We start from the raw sequence: 25,624 nt of genomic DNA, 5'->3' as shown, positions 1-25,624 counted from the left end.
TCATTTTGATTGAAGGCTTGTGTGGCTACTGCTTGTACTATACCTATTTTATGGATAAACTGGAGATAGACATTTTCGTTGCTGTTGATCTGGAACGGTGCACAAAAATTGTCATTCCCTCCCCTTCCCCATAATACAACAGTAAAATGTTGGTCCCATTTAGATCAATAGGGTTCAGATTTCACCCCACATGAACAGTTTTAGGCATCATCATGTAGTCAGGTTACCCACAAAAATAGTGTATTTATTGTCATTTAATTTTACAAGATTGTTTTTATACCTTTTTATCTGGCAATGCCTTATTCTTATTATTCTAAAGAGTAATCCCAAAGTAGGTGTTTCATCATTGTTTCTCATCATCAATGCAAAAAAATCAGTTTTCTGAAATAACCTTACATTGTGTGATTTTTTTCTCTTTTTCTGCTGGTGGTTTTAATGGACTCAGTGGCTGTCCTGTAGGCTTTCTATTATTTTTAAGCAAGTCATTTTGCATATTTCATCTAGAGAAAGGCATGCCTGGGCAAGGATGGATTTGGGGGAAAAAAGCAGGCTTCCTATTTTTGATACACTGCCTTAATCTCTGGTTCACATTTTCCCTGTGAAGGTTTGTTTTGCTAGCCTCCCTCGAGCTGGATTTCCATGTTTTTAAAGGATTAGCTCTTTGGCCTGAATAAAATCTTCTACCATTCTGTGGCTTTTTTGCTCTGTTTTGTTGCTTCCTTCTCATAATATGATAAGATTCTATGACTGTGCAGATATGTACACTACACGCTCTATGGCATTACTGAAGTGTAGACACTACAGCAGTGGAAGGGGATCTGAGGCAGTAAATCGTAATGGAAGAAGTCCTTTGGTGACCTAGCTGCATGAACAGTGGGGGTTATGCCAACCTACTTACAGTGCACAGGGTGTGAAATTTGTCACAACCCCAAGCAGCATAACTTGATCGACCTGAATTGTAGCTGTAGACCAGTCATTCTCAAAGTGCGGTCTGCTGACCACTAGTGGTCCACTGGTGCCTCCCAGGTTGTTCACGGCTCAAGCTCAGCCTCCCTCCTCTTTGCCTCCCACAGCAGGGATCCTACACTGATGCTCAGCCTTACCCTCCCTCCCCTGTGCAGTTGGAGCACCAGATTCCTTCTGGGGGTCAGGGAGGAAGCCTCAAGCCTCTCTGTGCAATCTGGCTCATGGGAAAGAAGCATTCCTCCTCCCCCAGCTGGGGGAACAGCAGTGTATCGGCACGCTGCTGGCCAATGGGAGGCTGTGCCTGAGATCAGCACAAGGCATGAAGGCAAGTAAGTGCCCCCCCTTGTGCCCAGAACCCCACACCCCCAGCCCACTCACGCACCCTCCCCCATTGAGCATCCCCAGCCTATTTTTGCACCCTTCCCCGGCCAGACACCTACATCCAGCCCATTCCTTCACCCTCCCCTTTGGCCAGACACCCTATCCCGCCCCCAGCCTGCTCCTGCACCCTCCCTCCTAGCCACACACTGCACCTTCCCTTGCTCTCGCCCCCTCACTCTGGCTAGACACCCTACTCCCAGCCTGCTCCTGCACCCTCACCTCCTCCTGTATCGTGCCTCCCACCCAAACTGTGAACCTTCACCTCCTTCTGCACCCCACCTCTTGCCCAGATCCTGCATCCCCATCCCTCTCACTGGCAGCCCTGTCCTACATGCTGAACCCCTCATTTTTGTCCCAACGCCAGAACCTAGCAGGATCCACAAAATCCACTAATCCTGGAACCACAGAGGAGTAAATCTGGCCTATTGGAAGCCCTGAATCTCAGTCCTCCCCAGTCCCTCCGTCTTCCCCCAGTGGGGCTGGTACACCAAAGGAGTGAAGTGTCTCAATTGGGAGCCACATCAATGAAGGCTGAGAATTTTTGGAGATGGGTTTTGTAGGGGGGGGGGTTCTCACTGCTGTGGTCTGATTTTTCTGTGGGTTAGTGGCCCCTGATCCGAAAAAGGTTCCCCGCCCCTGCCATAAATAAAGAAAACATGGGAACTTTTTGTGTTGGACATAAATTAATACTTTATTTAACGTGAAGTTTGATAAATTAACAAAGTTAAAGTGCTTAATCTATTTAATAATTTCAATTAATATTTCCTTCCTTACTGGTTAAATTAAATCGTTCTCCCTAGTTGCAGCACTAGAAAAATGGCTTGAGCGTAAATATGTAATTAACCGTGAGTTTCCATTAGCGACTGGTGTTCCGCGGAAAGTTTTGTATTGAGCCAGGTGGGCCACGGGCCAAAAAGTTTGAGAACCACTGCTGTAGACCAAGCCTACAATATTCTTAATAAGTTCTGGACCTGTGTCTGTGGATTTCAGTTATCTGACTTTCCCCTTAACACCGGTATTTCTCAAGGTGTTCTGCGGGCCCACTTTGGGAAAGCCATTAGCAGTCCCACTCTGCTTTGTTTACCTAAAGGATCTGTAGTCACGGAGCCTCGCAGCTCTGTGGCTATGGACCTTTAGGTAAACAAAGTGGTGCAGGCCTGCTACTGGCTTTCCCAAAGTGGGCCCGCAGAACACTGAGAAACACCGCAGTAGACAACTGCTAACTTAGGGCTCTATTTAGCAAAGTACTTGAAGACATGCCTAACCTGAACCACATGAGTAGTTCCACTAAAGTCAATGGGGCAACTCACATGCTTTAAATTAGGCATATGCTTTAAATATCTGTCTAAACCAGGGCCATTAAAGGGACAACTTAACAGTTGCATTTCTGGCTGAAAAGTAAACATCTAGTGCAACTGAAAGAAGTTGATAGGATGAAAAATACCTTTCAGTTCCCCCCATTTGACAGCACTCTATGGCTACGTCTAGACTGGCATGATTTTCCGGAAATGCTTTTAACAGAAAAGTTTTCCGTTAAAAGCATTTTCGGAACAGAGCGTCTAGATTGGCACAGACACTTTTCCACAAAACACTTTTTGCGGAAAAGTGTCCGTGCCAATCTAGATGCGCTTTTCCGCAAAAAAGTCCCGATCGCCATTTTCGCAATCGGGGTTTTTTTGCGGAAAACAAATCTCATCTGTCTACACTGGCCCTTTTGCGTAAAAGTTTTGCGTAAAAGGACTTTTGCCCGAACGGGAGCAGCATGGTATTTCCACAAGAACACTGACAATCTTACATGAGATCGTCAGTGCTTTTGCGGAAATTCAAGCGGCCAGTGTAGACAGCTAGCAAGTTTTTCCGGAAAAGCGGCTGATTTTCCGGAATAATTGGCCAGTCTAGACACAGCCTATGTGTAGACAAATTGACTGTTGCTCTTTGTAGTCTGTTACCCAATTGATTCCATGGTTAAAAAATCCTTACAGATATCATCTAAACAACAGAAAAACATCAACAACTTTTCTTTTCTGTGTTGAAAACAATATACACGTTCAGGACATGACTATGTAAAGAATCCTTATGAGAAACTGGAATTTGTTAAAATCAGCCCATTTGAAAAGATCAGTATACTATTATGCCTTTCCATTTTTAAATAACAGTGTTCCTGATTGCAGTATAATGTTCATATCACACACTGGAGAAGAGAGGGTTAAGTCACGCTCTGGATGGTAGAAGCCTCGCCCCTCAGACTGTGCTGCTTATGTTCCAATGACTGCCTCACTATAAAAGGGAGCAGCCCAGCTCATTCTAGACAGATCTTCAGGTTTCTGTTTCTTATAGTGGAAAAAAATGGTTTCCCTAGCATCTGCTCTGACTTTGTGTTTTAATTTTTATTCCTATGCTCAGGTTTTATCCATGTTGAACTGAAAGCGCGAGCCCAAACTGACTTTTTTTTATGCCATTCCACGATTTGTTTAGATGTCAATAAATCACTTCATTGCTTTTGTCATTGTTTTGTCATACATAGGTTAAGTTTTTCCTCGGCGCTGTTAGTCCTGGAATCAGTTTTGTTCTAATACATTTTATTTACTAGGATGGGGGAAGAACAACATCTTCTTTTTTCATTGTGGGTTTGGGACCATCTTCAAGTTTGCCCCCTCTATGCAGCTCACTGCCTCTCCTCTCACTTCTCCGAATGAAAGGCTCTGCTTTATGGCCACCCTCCCTCTAAGTCGGGGTGGGCAATAAGTGGCCCATGGGTTGGATGTGGTTCATAAGAGTTAGGCCCTGGTGGACCACCAGATGCTTTATTTACCTGTGCACCCACATGCATGGCTGCTCTCCGCTTCTATTGGCTGTGGTTCGCCATTCCTGGTCAAAGGACACTGTAGGAAATGGTGGCCCGTCCTCGCACCTGCTTCCTGCAGCTCCTGTTGGCCAGGCATAGCAAACCGCAGCCACTGGGAGCTGTAAGCAGCCGCACCTTCAGATGAGTAGGTAAATAAAACATCTGGCAGTCTGCCCAGGGCTAACCCTCACAAACTGCCTCTGGCCTGCGGGCCATTTATTGTTCGCCCCTGCTATAAGTGCTGGGTACAATTTGGCGTGGGACAAGGCAAAAGCATTCCAGGGATTGGATCAGATGGTTGCTGCCTGCATGCCTATGTACACCGCTTTTGTAATTGTCTTAGTTTTGCTGGTCTGAGGAGGGAGGAATACACTGTGAACCGCCATCACTGCAGCAAATTGGTCTTTGAGAAGGCTATGAGGCATTGCCCCAGTATACTCATAGCCTAAGTCAGTGGTCCTCAACCTTTAGGGGCTGCTGGGCGTCTGGGGGCGGGGCTGCTGGGTGTCCAGGGGCGGCCCCTGCCCTGGGCATGCAGCACACGCGCATGTGCTGTGCACTTGGGGCAGGGGTTGCCCATGCTCCCGGAGCCGGTACCACACATGTGCTGTGTGCCTGGGGTAGGGGCCACCCACGCGCTCTGCGCCCAGGGCCGGCCCCGCACATGTGCCTTGTGCTGGGCCAGCCCAGATGATTCAGCAGGCGCACATAAATGCCCCAGTGGGCACCATGGTGCCCACGGGCACCGCGTTGGGGACCACTGGCCTAAGTCTACACTGCTGTTTTTTTGCTGAAGAGGATATGCAAATGGAGTGTTCATTTGCATATCTCCCGATTCTTTTAGCGGGAGAGGTTTTGCAGATAAAAAGCCCCGTGTAGACCACTTGTCGGTAAAAAAACCTTTTTCTCAAGATCCCTTATTCCTCAAAAATCGAGGTTTACAAGGATCTTGCGAAAATGGGTTTTTTTTCCCAACAAATGGTCCCATGTACAAAGCCATAGTGCTTTAAATTCACATCATACTTTATACCAGTATAACTTCCCTATGTAAACCAATCCATAGGTAATGGAGCAGATCCCCACCTGGTGAAAACTGGCATAGTTCCCTTAAAGTCATAATATAGGGCCAAATCTTCAGTTTGGGTAATCTAATCTGAGAACCTCGTGGTCAAACCCTACTTAATCATTGTTCCTTAGGATGAATATTGGAATATCTATATCCATTGAAGCCTTTTGGTATCCTTCCTGACCTCACACCTCACCATCATACCTTGTGTGCAAAGCTATTAAATGTATTTCACAACCTCTTAACTCTTCCTCTTGGATGAATCACTGTGCACATGATTTGCCTGTGGATTTTAAGGCAGGTCTTTCAGATGATTCATTCTAGTCCTCAGACCCAATATCTTCACACCGCTCCTAACTGATATGCCCTCTCTTTTTTCCATCCATGTGCGGAATAAATATTGTTATGTGCACCAAAACATGTGGATGTGTGCCACCAGTAGAAACACATGTTGCTGGCTGTGGATACTGTGCGTGCTTTGCTAATCAGCTGGGCGGCATCTGAATCTCTCCTGGGTGGCCGCCAAAGTGCTCAGTTTACAGGGAACACTGCTCCAGCCATAGAAGAAGTGGAACCCAGCTGATTGCGCTGATGTCAGGGACTGGGGGGATGTTATTAGCACTGCAAAACTGTACTGTCAGGTTCAAGCTGTTTAATTGCAAAGTCCCTAGCAGCTGAGGAGATCTGGGTGAGATCAAAGTGACAGTTAATTGCCTGTGTCGGAAAAGTGACACCTCCCCCCTACCTTGTCTCCCGGTGCCATCATAGCTCATGCCTGACCCTGAAAATGAGATAGCACAGGGATAGCCCTGCCAAGTGTAAACCCTCCTGAACCTCGTGGGTAGAAACTTTGCGCAGACACCCAGTGTTGCTGCATGCCCCTATCCTGTTACGCTGCTATTTTTAGCACTCAATGAAACCTAGTGTGTGTCTAAGGACCCGGGGGAATATCGCCCGTAGCCCCTTGTGTAGACGGAACGTGATGCAATTTCTCCCCCTTCAGTTTTTCATCTCCTCTGTTTATAGTAGCATTGATCCACTCTCCTGGCTTTTACCTAGTGGTTATCAGAGGGTCACAGGCACTGCGGCTGTATTTTATCATCCCACTGCCTTTTTTTCCTTTGAATTCGGGGTACTTTATTGTATCATTTTTGCTTTCTGTCTTTTCTAAGCATTTATAACCCTTTTATTTTCTGTCTTTGATCATTCTTGATAGATCAGTGTATTTATTTCAGAGACTGTTTGTTCATCCTCCAGTTTTGTATACACACAGTGGGCCAAAAGAAATTCTGGCATAATTCCATTGACTTCAGTGGAGTCATGGCAGGGAAGAACTTGCCTCGGTATTTTTTTCCTCTTATGTTTAAAAGGAATCAAACATTTACCAGAGGTTTTAAAAATCAGTCTGTTTCTCACAGTTTGTAGGATGCCTTGGAAGATCAAAAAGGCAACTGTTCTCCCTGCAACATCCAACCTCTTTTTGTGTGGGGGAAGAGGAAGTCCCCTGAGTTCTAGGCTGCTAGAATTTTAGGTGTGTACTCCCACTGCCATTTGGTAGGCAATAGGAAATAGCTGAGATAGGTGTTAGATAAGCAGCAATTGAGGAATTTTACAGTGTACAATGTTTGCCTGGAAACATGGAGCAGGGAACCCGTGAGCAGGCTTCAGAAAGGAGACTGACTCCAGAACCCTAGAACTCTGGCTAACTGAGGTGCCTTAGACATGGACCACTGGTTGGGGCTGAGCCGAGAGACTTTCAGGCATGCTTGAGCAACAAAAATGCACATCCAGGATAGCCTGCATGTAATTGGGTCTGATCAGACACATGCACGGCAAGGGTGCCATTTATGGGAGACTGGGGAGGCAGTAGTCCCTCCTCCTGAGTTTGAACCCCCTGGATTTCATATTTGAGGTCTGCTTAAAGCTGGACGCCCTGACTCCAGAGGCAGTTCTTAAATGCAACAGAGTTTGAACTGCTTGTAGCTTTGCCTTTGGGGCCAGGAGTTTGTTATAAAAAGAGTTGCGGGGATCTGCATTTGGATTACTGTATTAAATTTGCAAATGTTCTTGAAAAAGGGGTGAACGGGGACTAATCCAAAGCTGACTGCAAAGAGCTACAAAGGGATTTCACAAAATTAAGTGATTGGGCAACACAAAAGCAGATGGAATTCAGTGCTGATAAGTGCAAAGCAATGCACATGAAAAAATATAATCCTAACTATAGACACAAAATAGCTGTTACCCCTCAAGAAAGAAATCTTGAAATCATTGTGGATAATTCCCTGAAAACATCTGTTCAACGTGCAGTGGCAGTCTAAAAATGAAAAAGCTAACAGAATATTGGGAATCATCAGGAACGAAAAAATACTATCTTGCCTCTACATAAAGTCATTGTATGCCCACATCTTGAATACTGCATGCAGATCTGGTCAACCCATCTACAAAAGACATATTGGATTTGGGAAAGGTACAGAAAGGGCAACAGAAATTACTAGGGGTAAGGAACTGCTTCCATCTGAGATTAAGAAGACTGGGACTTTTCAGCTTGGGAAAGAAATGAGTAAAGGGTGGGAGGGATATGTCAGATGTCTAGAAAATCATGAACGGTGTGGAAAAATAGCATAAGGAAATGTTATTTACTCTTTCACTAACATCACACAAGAAGCTGACCCAATTACATTTATAGCCAGCAGATTTAAAACAAACAAAATACATTATTTTTTCATAATCAACTTGCAGAACTCTTTGCCAGGAGATGGTGGAAAACCCCACACTATAACAGGGTTCCAATAAGAACAAACTAAGTTCAAGGGGGGGTAGGTCCATCAATGGCTACTAGATAGAATGGGCAGCGATGATGTGCCTAGCTTCTGTTTTCCAGAAGCTGGGAATGGGAGACAGTGGATGGATCATGATGGTTGCTGCTTCTGTTTATTCCTTCTGAAGCACCTGACATTGGCCACTGTTGGAAGACCAGACACTGGGCTAGAAAGACCTTTGGTCTGACCCAATATGGCCATTCTGATGTTCTTATATAGAGTTCAAATGTATCTGCCCCCTTGCTGTAACCCATTGGACCCCACTCCTTTTCCAGAGCTTGAGACAGAGCCAAAGAGTCCTGATGGGTCTGTCTGTCTGTCTGTCTGTCTGTCTCCATAGAGTTAGTAACAAAGTAAGAATATACAGTACAATTTTAAGGCTAACCAGTGTCCCTTAAGTGACTTGCCACAAGATGTCTGCAGAAAAAAAAGTAGAGTTTTCCAGTACTTTGGTAGTCCCTGGATAGAGATGATGCATGTGAGAGGGGGAAAGAAGGGGCTTGGTTCCCTCCCTCCCATTTGGTGCTTGGCTTGTATTGAGCATACTCAATAACATTGCTGAAGCTTCTGCCCTCAGTCCACCCCGCCCCATGCATTCACTCTCTTTCCCTTCCCGCATCACAGCATGCACAGGTCCAAATGCCTGTTTACATCGATCATTTCTGCTTCTTTCATGCTTTTTGTCAAACATGTTACCCTTCTTATTTGTGAGGTTGTGACCTCTCATACGTAACCTTGCAATTTTTTCATTCTCTTCTATCAGACACACGAAGTTGAATTTCAGTTTCCTTTATCTTCTGTCTAAGGAATTGGAGACTCTTTCTTAGTTTAGTGTTTTTGTTTTTCTTTTATATAAGGTTTTTAAAATGGTACAGCACAACACAGATTGGATTGATTCAATACAATTTCCTGGAACCATATACTTCAGTTTTTTATTATTAAGAATATTATTTTTAGCTTTTACAGTTTCCCTGAAATAGAAATGTGATTAATGGGTTTTCTTCTGGGTCTGTGTTGTAGCCCTGTTTTCCTAATGTACCCATATGGTTGAACATTAGCCACTTCTCTAGCTAATTTAATCATGTATGCATCTAATATTTTCATTATAAAGAGTTCTGCTAGCAGTTTCATGATGAATGATTATCTAAACTATTAGGATATGTCTCTTAGTTGGCTTGGTGCATGTTTAATAATGCATTAAAACTAATTGATTGTGTATGTGTGTGTATAATATAAATATATAGGGAAAATATAGGTTACCAAAACCGTTAAGGATTTTTAGAAACTGCATTTTTCCAGTGATTTGTTTTGTATCCTGTGGGATCCATCATGTTCCCAGGAGCGTGGTATGCTAAGTTCCGTCTAGCTGCTTGGCTGTATGACTGTGCAACTATTTTCTGAGCCCCGCTTGGAGATTCAAAGCTCCCATGCAAGCAGGGAGCTCAGCTGACCGGTGAGGGGTGGGGCATCTGTAAGCAATAGCAAAAAGGGAGCTGGCAAGTGCTGAACTGAAGATCTCCCAGAGCAAATAAGCAGGTGAGATAAGCAGGGAATAAGTGACTGGGAGGAGGGAGTAATTAATTAATTGGCTTGGGGGGAAGTGAGAGAGGAAGGGAGTTTGGAGAGTCCTGTCTGCCAGGAAAGTGGGGAGGTTGGGGGAGAGGGGGGGGCAGAAACTGAAACTGAAACCAAAACCGAAACCCAGAAGTCTCTTCAACGCTTCTGGGCTGAGAAAGGGTAGGTAATGGGCTGATGGCATGGGGTAGGTGGGGGAAAGAGAGGGTGGGTGGGTGGAGTGGAGGGGAAAGCAGGCTGCATGGGGGGTTTGTGTGCCAGGAGGACATTTGCATGATTACATTTAACACAAAGTTTACCTGGGTGTTAATGACTTATGGTAAGAAAGAAAAAGATTATTTTAACAGAATTTCTTGGAGTGTTACAGATATCTAAAACTCTGAACTTCGTGATTTTTAAATCCTGTGTTACAATATGCTATGTATTAATTAGTATTTCATTAAGGCCAGATCTTTGCTATGTGGTAGAGTCCTGGCTCTTATGAGTAAGAAGTAGCAAGTACTAGGTGTGATGCTAGTTTTGTAGAATGAAACTTTATTTTCAAGCTCTTTGAAACATGCATCTGTCTACAAAATCTGAAGCCATGTGTTAATTTGTTCTGGGACTTCTACTCTTCCTCAAGTGGAAGAAGGTGAATTCCCTACCTTTGTACAGCACTTTTGTAGTCACTAAGGATACATCACAGCAACTAGACACAGGTGTCTTGTTTTAATATATTTTCTTCCACACGTATAAACTGCTTAAAGTGTGTGTGTGTGTGTATGTGTATGTGTGTTTTGTTTGTACTGGTGGTGCACATCCACACACTACTTCAAAATTGGTGTTGCACTAAGAAATTTCAACCAACCCAAAAGAAAATTCAACCTGCTGAAAGACAGAAAATATTAGAGGGAACACTATGTATGCTTTTTCTTCCTTGATGTGTATTAGAGTTGAAGAAAAATAGTGAACACTGATAGTGTTGTGGCTTTAAGGACATAAGGGGTGGGAATTGTAGGAATCTATTTAGAAAAAGGCATCTAAAGGGAATGGATAATCTAAGCAAAAAAACCAACCAACCAAACCAAAAACATGCATCTCTGATGTTCCTCATATATTGATGTACATCGAGAGTAACATCAATTAAATCAAGATTTCAATGGCAAAACTCCAGTTGATTTCACTGTGACAAGAATCCACCTAGTCCTAGAGGGTTTACCCTGGGGAGTTACTCGTGTGAATAGGATAACTCACATCAGCAGGGCTTTACAAACTCAAGCCTTAGACCTATATATTATAGGTGGAACTAGAAGTGCAGCCTATAGGAAAAGTTGTCTGTTGTATTACCCTGTGTTCAGCAGCTTATATCTAAATATCTTCAGAATCTATCTTCAGTAACCATAATAGAGTCATATTTTTTATTTAACATAACAGGATATATGTGTTTTCTTTGTTATTGCCTTCTGCCCTACAGGCTTACTCAACTGAATTAACAAACAACATGGTTACATCCCATGCATTATTATGTTTCTAATTATTAAAATATTCTAATGATGGAAAAACAGAAGTGGTTCTGAAGTGAACAATTGCTGCATCAACATAGCATAAGCACAGGCAAACAAAATGTCTGTGTATAAAATTCATGGTAGCGTGTGCTGTACTATAAATGGTCTCATTGTTTTGAGTTAATATCAGTGCACAAGAGTGACAGGAAGATATGTATGTGCTACTCCCAGGTACTGTAAAAATAAAATGTTGCACAACCCACTATTGATAATTTACAAATTTCAGATGAGCTACCTACAAAGCCATTGAAAATCTATGCCATTTTTTAAAAATAGTGATTTTTGTGCATCTCATTTTTGGATGCTGATTTGGAAACACTTTTAAAGGGGGACAGATTTTTCAAAGGGTGGGTGCTCAGTGTTTTCTGAAAACCATGCCACTTTATGGTATCTCAGGTTAGGCTCCCAAAAATTCAGACACTCAAAATCACTAGTCACTTTTGGAAGGCTTGGCCATGATACATAAAGTGGTACATGTAATTGTGTGTAAGAGTTATAGAAATCACATGATTTACTGATAGCTTTTATTATCCCTGGGTATTTTGTCTTGGTAAAAGAGTAACAAATGACCAGATGTTCAGTTCTACTGATCTAAAATGTACTGAGAGTCAGACGGCTAAAGCTGCATGAGTATTTCCTATGTAATCTGACATCTTGAAGTGTGTTTGCTTTTATTAAGTGTTATTTTATTTTAATGATGGGAATGTAACTATTTATTACACTCATGGCTTTATTATGGTCCACCTGTTTGCATACGTTTGGTATATATTTCCATGCCAGAACATTACCTACTGCTATTTTAATCTTCTGAACTTTTCCCAATATAATTTTCAGCACACGTTTCCAAACATTAGATTTTCCTTTCTGGCAATTTAAGTAATACAGCTCTGGCATTTGTAATCTTCACTTTTGCCCCAGAATAACTTCACACTAATAGACGTTGCCCTCTATCCTGAATGCATGCACACACATTGTCACTCTCAAGCATTCTGGACTGCAGAGTAGCATCCCTAGCTCTACTGCTTTTTGTTCTGACCTAGTGTAACAAAATGCTCCAGAATAGAGAACAGGCAAAACAACTCTGCTTTGTGTGCATCCACCCTTTTCTTCTTTGACATCCCATTATTAACAATTTTCCTGTAGTTGTTACATTGCTTGCCTCCGTTTATCCCATATTAAATGGCTATCGCCCTGTCACTGTAATCTGTCTTGCTTTTTGTTTTTCCACTGAAATTGTTTACTTGTTTTTTGAGTCTAGCTGCACATAGTGTCAGACTAGTAATAATGATACACCCTAAGCAGATCCTTCCCCCCCCTCACCATTAAACAAGAAAAAAAAAAGCTGGATATGTTTATCCTGTTTAACATTATTGTTATCTTCCGAAGCCATCTTGCACCTTTCTTAACATTACTGATAACAGTAGATAACATTGTCAAATATGAGAAACACTCATCCAAATCTAGACAAATGAACACAATCTGAATGGCAGCAAACAAACTTGAAGAATCCAATAGTAGACAGATCAAGTCATTTCCCTCCCCCCCCCCTCCGAAATCTCCCAACTGTGGCTTTCTTCCAGTAGGTCTTGAGAATAGTTACCTAACATTCTGTTTTTCCTCTGTCATATGGAAATGGAATATTTTGGGTTTAGATTTTTCATGTGCAAGGAGGCCAGACTTGAACGAGGCAGTTCTTCTCATTTAGTCGGTTACAATTTCACGAAAAAGCTGGTCCCGGTGTGCATGTTGAAACACACAGGGAAAGATCTGACACATCATCACATGGAAGTCGGTGTTAGCAAGTGCAGACAAAACAAACAGTGAAAAGGTTGCAGGAATATGGGTAATAAAACACAAACAAATTCAACCAAGCTTAATGGGAAACACGATGGAAAATGTTTAGAAAGTCACTTCTGCCAATCTTTCATTTTCAGCTTTACTAAGCAGAAGCAGTAATATAAAGCACAGTCCTGTGAATAGTTTTCATTTTGCATTAATAAAATAGAAAACTGATGCAGCTAATAAACAGTTGGGCTCTCTCTCTCTGTCTTTCTCTCTCTCACACACACGATAACCATTTTAGCCCATTAGTACAAAAATAAACCAAAACCGTTCTAGACAACGAAGTCCTCCAACTTCAGAATAAGTTCAATATGAGCATTGCTTGCTTCCCTACATCATGCCAACCCACCTCTAAAGTTGAGATAGAAATAGGCCAGTTTCCATGCTCATTCATTTCTGAGCCTCTCTCTTGAGACAGACATTACTGTGGTGCCAGTTTTGGTGGTATTTATGTGAATGTATAGAATTTTTCTCCACTTGGACTAACACTGCAACTAATTTTGTATGGACCACCAAATACTCAGCATATAATGTAGTTATAAGCAATTATAATACATTACACTACTTTTCCTCTCCATTGCACTTTGCATCCATTAACTAAATTACTCTTCAACATTCCCCGTATGTAGGTAAATGTTGCTCATCTCATTTTACAGATGAGTTAACATAGTCATAGAAGGTCCAGTTGTAGAATTTGTCCCAGCATGTGCTGGGATAAAAGGATGTGGAAGGAAGGGCACCAGGTAGTGGATGTGGCCTCTATTGTTAGTTAAGACCCAGCCCAATTTACAGATGCATAGGAGTAACTCTAACTTACACATCTGGGTAAAAGTCCTGAAAAGCACCATCATACCCTCCCACGTGGAATGTTCCCAGCAAGCATCTTCCTCTCCTTATTAATCACCCACGGAAATGTTACTGTTAAAGCAAAAGAGTCTGATCCTGGGACCTGACAGGATGGTGCTATTTTAAGAGGAGTTATTATTTAACAGTAGGCAGAATCTAAGTAACTCCAGACCTTTCTTCCTTTTCAATATTTTTAAAGCAGCTCAGGAAATTAGGCTCATCTGGCAAGATCCAAGTTTGAAATGTCACAGATGTTCTTTGTATGGCAAAAGATAACATTTGCAATCTGGAGTGCATGGACAAAATTGATTAGTGCCTAGAAATATGAACAGGTGCATTAAGCATGTACGAGTGTGCATCTCATTACATGAGACAAGGTGGGTGAGGTAATATCTATGATATGCTGGTGAAAGACACAAGCTTGCAAGCTACACAGAGCACTTTTTCAGGTCTAGAAAAGGTATCAGTGTCCTCTGCAATGATTTTTACATTCAACAACAAACCTTTTGTCCAAACCATGTGAAAACCCATGGAAACTAGGATGGCTTTCTGGACAAATGCACCATGAAGCCAATCATATAACTGAGATGCACTGATGATATTTTCATTCTCTGGACAGATGATGTAAACTCCCTCATAGATTTCTGCTATAACTTCAACAATGACTGCCTGTCCATTAAACTCTCTCTGGAGTACTTCCACACTAGCATTGACTTCCTGGACACCACCATCATCTTTAACAGTGGAAGCCTACACACAACACTAAACAAGAAATGAATTGATTATTATATCTGCCTTCATAGATCCAGCAACAACCCCAACCACACCAAGAAATCTGCTCTCTCCAGCCAGGCACTCTGATACCACAGAATATGCTAAAAGCTGGACTGGTCCTAACCAATTGTCAGCCCCGGGCGACACACCCAGCTCGCCCGTACGGTTGCCAGATGGTTTCAGAAAAAATACTGGACAAAAATTTGTCAAACAAAAAAAAAAACCCCAAACCAAAAAACGCCAGGGAAAATTTGTCACTAAGACCAGCTCTGGCTACAAGGAGAAAGTCCAGGATGCACATCTTAACACACTCAGAACTGTTATCCCCAAACCAAGACACTCCACCAGAGGAAATCGCATCATGGAATGGGACCCTCAAATACTGCAAGGAAATCTGCTTCAATATTGAAATAAACTCCTCTCCAACCACACACCCCTATTCATCACCTGCCTGAATCTCAGATGGGCTTCATCAAACAACTAAACCTCGTGTTTGATGGAGACTTTTTCTTGAAAGAAATCTTTCCTGAGCCTTGTCTTCTGACCTTCAAGCACCTCCCTCCCCCAGTCTCTCCAAGATCATAATCTGAAACAAGATCCCCCACAGAGAAGGACACACTAACTCACATTGGCACCAGACCCTGCCAGAACAACGGATGCAAAACCTTCACACACATCTCCACAGCTACAATGATCCATGTTCCTCATCAAATACCTTTCAAAATCCATGGGTCCTATACATGCCGTGTATATCACCCTCTGCTGTAGATGCCCCAGTAACAATTATGTGGGTGAAACCAAACAACCACTATACTCTTGAACAGGGGTGGGCAAAAGGGCCTCCGTGAGCTGAATCCAGCCAGCCAACCAAGTTGATCCAGCCCACGGAGGTACTGCCACTTGCCCCGCCCCTAGATCAATCAGGGCTTGGGAGCGAGGGGAGCACGTGAAGTTTCCTTCAAGGGGCTCAGCTCTTAAAGCCAACCGCCAGTTGCTGCTCAGCTGGCAGTTGACTCTAAGCACTGCACTTCCTTGCAGAGCAGGGGCAGGGAGCAAGAGACTTCATGTGTTTCCTTTCCTCAGGCCCTGATTGACCTGTAGACAGCAGGGGGGAGCGCACAAAGTCTCCTCCCACTGCCAGGAGCACAGGTACTTAGCGGGAACTGTCAGCTGTTCAGAACAGCTGGCGATTCTCTCTGGGGGGAGCAAAGACTTTGCATGCACCCCCACTTCTAGACCAATCAGGGTCCGTGGGTGGGGAAGCACGAAAGTGTCCTGGCCTCGCTGCTTCAGCCTGAGGCCCTGCTCCTTCTGGGGTAGCCTGGGACCACTTAAAAAATTTCTGAAGTGGCCCCCGGTCAAAAATTATTGCCCACCGCTGCTCTTGAATGAACTTGCACAGGGGGAAAAAAAAGATAAGTCAAAAACACAGTCATCTGTGGTTACATACTTTTTCCACAAAGTACTCACTCTATATCTGACCTAACCTTTCACTTTCAGAAGACTTTGCTAGACACTAAAAAGCATGGACTGAACAGAGACGCTGGATTCATGGCTTGCTAGAGCAATCTCTGACTCATAACCCCCCTTTTAGTCCTATGACTACAGGGGTCAAAGGAGACCACTTCTCCTTGAATGGTCCCTTAATCTAGCATTAGTAGTTAACACGTGTTTTATCTGTTCAGTGTTGGTACTTAGCACTGACACTGGGAATACCTCTCCCAGCTTTGAAGAAGAGCTCTGTGTAGCTCAAAAGCATGTCTCTTTCACCAACCGAAGTTGGTCCAATAAAAGCTATTTCATCACTCACCTTGTCTTACTAATATCCCGGGACCAACATGGCTACAAGAACAGTGCATACCTCTCATTATATGACATTTAAGTAGTGAGAAGTGACATTTGTAGGGTTTTTTGGGTTTGGTGGAGGCTTTACACCCTTTGTGAAAAGAAACGTAGCTCATGAAAAAGGACAATTTAATCTTCTATGGGAGTCATGGTGGCAGGGTTGTTTCTTACAACTTTACATTCACTTTTTGGATTTCTTCTTAGGGCTGGGAGACCTTTGTGTAACTGGACGACTGGGAAGGAACACCGGGGAGGGGTGTGTGTGGGAGGAAGTGGAAAGAGAAAATCAATGCCTAGTGTAGAGGCCAAGACGTGGGTGTATTGGCAGAGCTGTGTTGGAAGTTTCCTTTCCTTGTGCCTGATGCCAACCAATGCTCTCGATGCCTCATTCAATAAGTTCACCTGTTTTTCATAAGGCTTTTTTATGCCACGCTTATACTGCTTACCACTGGTGATGGCACATTGGCTAGGCATAGCTACGCGCTACAATGAAAAGTAGGCTGCACCCACACTGTGATGTGTAGCTGCACATAGCAGTGAAAGATGCTGTGACAGAGCTTCTGGAGCCTTTCCCTGCTGTCTCTCTCTCTGCCAGAGACTTTCACCACTGTACCCCCCCTCTGCCAGCACCTTTCTTAGCTGCTTGGGACTATACTGCTAAAAGTAGCAGTGTAGATAAGAGGCATTGCTTGAGTGTGTAGACACACATGCAGGGTATGTACTCACAGGGTTTAGGCCTGACTTTACTCTCTCAAGCAGTGTCTCACCATCAACATAGCTATTATACATATTCTTGCGGAGGGGAGGGCAACATATGAACTGTACATGCCCCGGTGTGCAGTGTGTAGCTTTATCCTAACTAGTGGTATGCATTTTTGAACTCTAACACAAGGAATCGTGGCTTTTGAACTGCTTGACTTAAGTTCAGAACTTTGTAAATGGGCGAGAACATGTGTTAATGCCCTAGATTGGGACACAGACCTGGATTCAAATCCTGGCTCTACCACAGACTTCCTGTGTGATCTTGAGCATGTGTGTTAGGTGGAGATTTTTAAAAGAAAAAAAAAAGGTCATTAGGTGCCTAACTCCCATTGAAAGTCAATAGAATGTAGGTGCTTAACTGCAAAAGCAGTGTGCAGCGACTTAGGCTAGTGAGTGGGCCTCCTTCATCAGATGCAAGATTGTTGTAACCAAGATGGTTTCCCGGGAGAGGGTAGTTTTGCTAACTGCACTTGCGTACCTCGAATTTTCGGGGTGTGCCGAGTGAACCACAGCAGCTCTTTGATTGGACGCAGAAGGAGCATGTGGCTCTCACAGTGTTGTGTGCAATCAGCACACACCTCATTCACGTACCCTTGCTTTAAGTGTGTGTCACTTTTTGTAATACCGGTAGGAAAAACCCCATGCAGACAAAAACCAATGGTAAACAAAATGTGTTGTGGGCCACACATTGAACCCCAATGGGCTGCCTGTGGGCCCTGGGCCAGAGGTTGCCCACCACTGTACTAAAGTCTTCTGCTTTGTCTGTGCCTGGATTCCCCATGAGTAAAATAGATAATACTAACCTTTCCTCCACCCTTTTGTCTTGTTTCTTAAGACTGTAAGCTCTTCAGCACAAGGATAGTCTCTTCCTATGCTTATACACAGCACCTAGCATGCTACCCCACTCATTTTTGAGGCCTCTTGGTGCGTGTATGCTGCAAATGGTGGGACAGATCGGCAAGACTTCTCACTCTTCCCCCTCTTTTATTTTTTCCTCTCAGTCCAGAGCAGCAGCTGTCTCTGTGAAGACTGCATCTGGGTTGTGCAGCTGTTAGGCACTTCCCGTTTAGTCCGACAGGCTCTGGGCTTCTCACAGGAGTTGGATGAGGGCAAGATTCATGACAAATCAATTTGCTGAACTCTGAAATAATTAAACTAGCTGTATAGACCTGCAGCCTAATATTAAATGAGTAAACATACTTTTCTTTCCCATATTTCTCAGCTTGCTGTGAATGAGCAGAGGAGGAATGATCTAGGCAGTTTTCTCTCTTGGAGAAATAGCTATTAAGAAAATACACTTTTCTTCTGTAGGCTTGCTTACTTCCCCTTTTTTCTATTTTATTTGTTCTCCTCAGTCTGTTCTTTGCTCTCCCCAAGGGAAAGAGAGATGTAATATTTTCTTGTTTTGTTTGGCTTTCCACATGATCTTTGCCTGCTTTACTAGACTACAGCCTAGAAAACAGCCTTGTTGTTTATTGCCCAGCAGCATTTTATTTTCTTAACGAGAAACGTAATGTGCCTGAAGTGCATGGGACAGAGAGATCAAAGCCCTCTGAGAGTTGATGGCCCTGCAATAATCGGAATGATTGGAGTGCAGGTGTTTCCCACACTGATGTTGTGCAAAAGGCACCCCTTTATCCATGATGTTTCATGTGCCCATTCTACTCATCCTGTGAAGTCAGGCCACATTTGAATGGCCATCTTCCTAAGAGTGTGCATGTCGGCTAATGGCTTAGGAGCTATTAGTTCGCATGAGGCTGTTAGGGATAATAGGAGACCATCCAATAGAACTAGAATGGTCACTTTGGATGCAGTATTGATGGCAGTAGGTGCGACCAATATTTGTCCTCCAGTGAGCACCGAGGCTGATGCTTTAAAGAGAGTTCGGAGTGAAAATCAAAATCCGAGTTCTAATATCAGTCTGAAGTCAACACATGCAGGGAAGAGGTGATGGCATGGCAAGGTGATTCAGAAGGGACCTCGATCTGGTTGATGACTGTAATGATGCTCCTGAAGGAGCCAGGATCAGCCCTTCCCTGCTGTGGAAAGGTATAGGATCGATAACCCTGGAAAATGAAGTCCTTTCTCTATAGAACAAGTATAGCACAGAGAGGAGTTGTTAAAAAATTTACCTCAACCCGTTCCCTTCATCTCCATCTCTGACCCATAGAACCCCCTTCTGGTGAAAAGGTCGCCAAGTCTCTGCATTCTGATTCAATCCTTGCTCTCTGTTCTGAGACTGCCCTCAAAGGGTAGGCAAATGGGGAGGTGGTTTTAATGATGGAGAGACACCTATTCACTAAGAGTTGGACTGAGGTCCCTAACTTGTTACATATAGGCTACTGCACAGGGAGTGCCAGATTTTTTTATCTCAGTAGCTGCCAACTGTTTTGACCGTGCCGGAGAGAAGGAAGCAGGGTGGGCAGCACAAGAGTTCTGGCAGCTGGTGGAGGAGGGGTTCCTCCTGGGCGGGGTGCTGTACTTGGAAGGTTTTGTCATTGTGATTAAAAGGTGAGAGGAAGGCCAGACTGTACCCTGAGTAGACAGCCCTGATCTAATGACTAGAGTGGGGGACTGCAGTCAGGATACCTGGGCCCCGCTCTGTCACTGACTCACAAGGTGCCTGGAGCACTAATTAAATGTCTGTGCCTCAATTTTCCCACCTATAATTTGGGTCTCATAATACAGCTCTTTGTAAAGTACTTTGTGCCAATAAAGTACCACTTATGAAAGGTGATATAATGATATTAATGATGATATTTGTCATTTACACAAACATGTCTCATGTGCATTTGGGATAGCTATTCCCACCTCTACCTCCCCTCCCTACTTCATCCCCTCCATTCATCTGCTCTCCTTATGACTTTCCATCTTTTACCTACACCTTTCAACTCTTCACCCCTACCGTGTTGCAAAACTGGAGCCAGCTGCCTCTGTGCTGGGCTTGATGCCTCTCAGCAGCCACATCTGCAACTTCCTTGTTGAAACTTGCTTCACTACCACAATAGGGAGTGTAGGAAGCGTCTGTGAGATACCTTTGGCCCTAGCACTGAAGTAAACAAGGGAAGGGTTGCAAGCAAAACTCTCTAAAAATTCCAAGTTGTTTGCAGATGATTTCTGAGGAGGAAAGAAGAGCTCAGTTTGCTGAATAAACTATTGGTTGCAAACTGGCAAGTCATGATCATCCTGGATTGAACTGGAACGAGAGGCAAAATAATCCATATACTTTAACTGCTATGTGTTTGTTCATTCATTCTTACAGACCAAACTGCAGCAAGAAATAAGAGCCATAAAAGAGTTTTTGTGTTTGAATGTGTCTGTGGGCACCAGGCAGTCTCTTTAGCTATTAAAATGCTCTGGGAACAGATTAACTTCTTTGCTTAATATATTGATTCACTTCCCTTGAACTTCATGCTATTTGGGAGACACACTGAAAGGTTGCCTGGCTTCTCTGTTAACTCTTGTGAGTGGTCAATCTGTGTTCTCTGTTGAACAGCTGTTGGATAACTTCTTACAGTAGTAACTCCTCAGAGGGCCCTATAACTCATATCCTTGTGCTTCCTATAGCAACAGTACCATTCCTCCAATGGAGAAAGCACACACTCCTGTCACAAGCTGTGATAAATGAGGATAGTTGGCCTCTGTACCACAACAAGTAATAGATCTTTGTTTTTATGTAGCTGGTCTAAAAATGATGGATTTTTACTTACATTGGGAGGCTCTCATTTAAACAGAGGAGATTATGAAAAGCTGAATGTGGCAAATAAACAGAAGTACCACGCAAGAGTAACGTTAACCAGGAGACAAAAGGAGCTATCCTCAAATAGCCATGAACCCAGGAGTTAGTGTTCTCTCAAACTGTTATTTAGAAAAATATGACAAGAACATGCATATTTTCTGGTAACAAAAAACCTAAGTTAACTATCCTTATGTAATAATACTAAGTTAATATAAAGCTATATGGCAGAGTTAATACTGTACTGTTGTTTGTTTGGAAATACTGGATTATTGTTTAGAAGTTTTTAACATAATAGGGTATTTAAAAACAAATGCAGCTAGGGAAATATCCTCTTGGTTTTGAGGACAAAGTCCTGATCCTATAAAGAATTAAGCACATGCTTGATTTTAACTCATCCTTAATGTTAAGACTTGTCAGTGTTTTTGCAGAATCAGGCTCTAAATCTGCCAAGTTGGAAAACTCATCTTTGACCTTCAGGTCCCTTCATCTCTTTTCTTTTCTTTTCTTTTCTTTTCTTTTCTTTTCTTTTCTTTTCTTTTCTTTTCTTTTCTTTTCTTTCATAGATGATGAGAATGAGCAGATTATTACTGTGACGCTCGGAACTGTGTTTTTCCAAAATGCTTTCCCATATTCTCAGGTTTTTAGTTCCTATAAAAAGTTAGGAAGAGTGTACTAATACACACAGAGATGGGGGAAACAGAAAGGAGCCATCAAGGGAGCAGTTATGTTTTGGGGTGAAAGAAAGCAATTATACAGTGATCCTCCCTTAACAACTGTTGTTCTTGAAAGTAGGCTGAGAGCAGAAAGGCAGCTGTGATCTTTGCATAAAAGCAATTTTAGCCTTTTAGTATTTTAATCCCTGGGTACATCAGTGGATTTTCTACATCCATTCCCGCCTACACCCCTCCCTTGTTTATAACTGGATTCATCATTACAAACAATAAGAGAGAATGGCTGGAAACGTCATTGGCAGTTGCTAATGACAGCTGTGATTTCAAATAATGAGTCAGTTCAAGAGGACTGCCCCAGAAATGGGGACTCTGTTACAAGCATCGCTAGCCAGCACAGATAGGTTCAAACAAACATACTACGATTCAGGTTTGTGGTGTGTTCAAGTAACTATGAACTTTGTGAAAAATTCTAGAATTGCATCTCAGGAGACCAAAGTCTCCTCTCCATTAAAACAGTATAGACAACACAATTACCAGCTACTACCTTGCCAGTGTGCCTATCCTTTTAGCTGGAAAAAAATCACATCTGGGAAGGAATGAAAAGGGAGCTCAGTCTTCATAGCCATTTGTTCTTTGGTATTTCTTCAGACACTTCAAACTGGGGGGTGGGCAGAATTGGAGAAGTTCATTGTGTCGCTGTGGAAAAGAATTCAGACACTTGTTTGTATCTCTCAAGGTTCTAACATGGTAAGATGAGCCTTTCATTGTGAGATTCTCAGTACTTCTATCCTGAGTGAAGCTTGCTCTGAAATGCTGTACCAAGTAAAGCCACAGACATTCTTTGTGAATGCAAGTGCCAGGGTTCCAAAGAAAAGTATGAATGTTACAAACGTATTTATCTTTTGGTTCTGGTTACACTAACACAGATGATGTAGAAACAGGCCTGTATAAAGAATACCTCAATTCACTATCTGAGAAGTCAGCAGGAACCATTGGATCTGAGTCAGAAATGATAGCTCCCTCCCCATATCCACAGCAAAGAGAAGACAGGAAGGTCTTGTTCTTACTTGGAAGCAATATTGCCTTCCTCTGTCATATGTCTGTTGTGGTAATAAAAACACATCTGGGCTGGTCTATAGCAGTGGAATGGCACCATTGCCACTCAACAGAGGGCAAATTTCTGAAAATAGAAAGTAGAAATGTTCAGTGAAGATACAGCCTAGTGGAAAGGCATTAAATATAGATTGGACAATGGTTCTAGTAATTCTTTCTTTTGAATTTAAATTGGTTCCTTTACATACCAATGGATTTGACAGCTTAATCTTTTTAAATGTTTCAGAGGGTGGAAAGATACAGAACTGCCAAAGAGAATGGAAAGCTAATATGATTTATGTACACAAAATGTATTTCAGCCAACAGAGGCCTCTTAGGGAAGGTGGCTTTTCTCTGGCTGGCAATATCTGCTAAAATGGGTTTTCCATCTCCTTTATAGATACTACATGGGTCGCCGAATGTACGTGTTGGTGTCTGAGCCAGAGATGATCAAACATATCTTAGTGAAGGACTTCAGCAACTTCACCAACAGAATGGTAAGTTTGGTAGAAAGACATTACCATGAAGTGTAACTTCAGCACTTGTGAGGACACATCCTACAATCTTCAAGCAGGCCAAAGCTCACATGGATTTTGATGGGCTTTTCCTGAAAAAGAAGCTTCAGATCTGATGCTGAGTGTTGCATGAATATTAGCTTTAGAGAGAACTGCTGAATAAAACTAAAGGAATGCAAATTTGACCACACGTCAGATAAATGACACAGATTAAATGATTTACTCAGTCTCACATAGGAAATACATGGCAGAAAAGGGAATGAATCCAGGACTCCTAAGTTCCAGTGCCTTGCCCATAAGACCATGCTTCCTATACCCTTTGTCATTATCACTGGCTTGTTGTATGGCTGAATCAGATTGAAAATACCCTTCCGTTTACTTCTGAGCTTTTTATCTACCTGTTCTCCTGCTTGCTCATCATGCATTTCCAGTCTTGGAGGCTTATATCCCCACCTTTCACTTTGTCTGCTGTCCACCTTCTTCCATCTATCATCGCTCATGATTTAGGATGCCTTTTACTTAGGAGATGTCTACACAGGGACATGCAGGAAAATTAATCCAAATTAACTAAAACAGTGAATTTGAAGCAGATGGTTAAACCATATTAAACCTCTGTGTGAATACCCTCATTCAGAATGAATTTTGTTTAGCTTAATTCACTTCCAAAGCACTCTTGCAGCAGTTTAATACAGTTTAACTAATCTGTTTCAAATTCAGACCTTTAGTTAATTTTGGGAGGATTAATTATCCTGCATGTTCCTATGTAGACAAACTCCATACTCCTCAACATCTATCTGAAATGGACTGTTTCCCTCTCACCTATTTCTTTTCATGGAATTTCACCCGAAAAGTCTATTTTCTTCCTAGCTCTCACTGGATTCTCAAGCTGGGTCTATACTGGCAACTGAACAATACTCTGAGTGCAGGAGTGCTCTTCTGCTGACAGAGCTAATGCCACTCATTGAGGTGGAAGTACTTTGTCAGCAAAAAAGGATGCCAAAAAGTGGCTACCCTGACCGACTTTTAGTGATACAGCTGTAGTGACACAGCCATGTTGCTTAAAGCTATATAGTGTAGACACAGACTTCGTGAAATGTTTTGTGATGAATAATAATAAAATATTTCTGCATAAAAATAAATAATATTGAATTGTACGTATGTAAGACAGGTAATTTGAGATTATTTAAATGTGACTTTTGTATGTGTAAATAATAGTTGCAGAGGGTCAAAAGCGCTTTCTAAATAATAGATGCCTTTTTCTTGTTCCCTGTACAGAGGTTGTTTTAAAGCTTTTAAGAGAGTGTTTCTGTTTATAATTTAGAAAATTACTCAAACCAAGGTACTTTTCTACTTTATTAAAAGTTTCTATTTGCTAGTGCAGAATTTAAAATGTAAAAAAAAAAAAAAATTGCTTTGACTTATTTTTTCCTAAATGATATGCTGATGAAATTGGGAGACGGAAGCATTGGCTTTTAAGTATACAAAGCTTTGCTAATGTAGCACAATCCTGACATAAAACATTCCTGCTATTCCAGTCCCAGGTGTGCGGAACTGAGGCTGCTAGTCTTGCAGTGGTTTTCTGATGCACTTGAACGGGACAAAGTCACCAAGTGTATTTTTCACACATCACCAAAACCAGGAGGCAAGCCCGACACAGGCAAAATCTTAAGACGTTAACCCAGCATGTCACAAAGGCAGTGGTAGCTATGGCAGCTAACAAAATCTCACTGTAAGACTTTGTCTACAATTGCAATAGCATGTAGAGTAAGAGTAGCAATGCACTGTAGTAAAAGCCAGTCTACCCCACACTGCAGCAAATAACTTTATACATGCTAGCAAATGGTTCCAGCAGCAGGGTAGCAGCGGTGAAAGGCACTGGCAGTGGGGAGCTGATGGAGCCTTCCCCTGCTGCCTTCCTCCACCTGAGCTTTTTTGGGCCACCGGGAGCAGGGCATCTATATTGCTTAAACATAGCAGTATAGATGGGGGAACTCCCCACTGCCAGAGCCTTTCCCCACTGCAGGGAGCTGCCAGAACCTTTCTCACCCCATCCAGAGTCAGTGAAAGACTCCAGCAGGAAGGCTGTGGATGGGGTGATGTCCGGGGGGAGGGAAGGAGGGAGGAGAAAGGGAGGCTCCAACAGCTACCTGCTTCTTCCATGATGCTTCCCCCTTCCAGAGCCTTTCACTGCTTGCCACATAGACTTATAGACTTTAAGGTCAGAAGGGACCATTATGATCATCTAGTCTGACCCCCTGCACAGTGCAGGCCATACACCCTGTTCATGTACCTACACACTGCAGAGAGCATGAATGCAGCTTGCCTTTCACTGCAGCATTTTA

The 25,624-nt window shown here is 42.8% G+C and overlaps 1 protein-coding gene across 6 annotated transcripts in view; it reads left to right on the top strand.

The window, feature by feature from the left end:
* TBXAS1 (thromboxane A synthase 1) overlaps positions 1–25,624 on the top strand; it is a 349,992-nt gene that overhangs the window by 142,215 nt on the left and 182,153 nt on the right. For all 6 annotated transcript variants that reach the window (XM_075939406.1, XM_075939367.1, XM_075939378.1 and 3 more), the window contains one exon: positions 23,168–23,264. In XM_075939406.1, the coding sequence (XP_075795521.1) occupies positions 23,168–23,264 (97 nt within the window). The remainder of the gene's footprint in view (positions 1–23,167; positions 23,265–25,624) is intronic.

This window comes from Pelodiscus sinensis, chromosome 1 (assembly GCF_049634645.1).
Source record: "Pelodiscus sinensis isolate JC-2024 chromosome 1, ASM4963464v1, whole genome shotgun sequence".
Taxonomy (NCBI): Eukaryota; Metazoa; Chordata; order Testudines; family Trionychidae; genus Pelodiscus; species Pelodiscus sinensis.
This window is presented reverse-complemented; position numbering and strand designations above follow the sequence as displayed.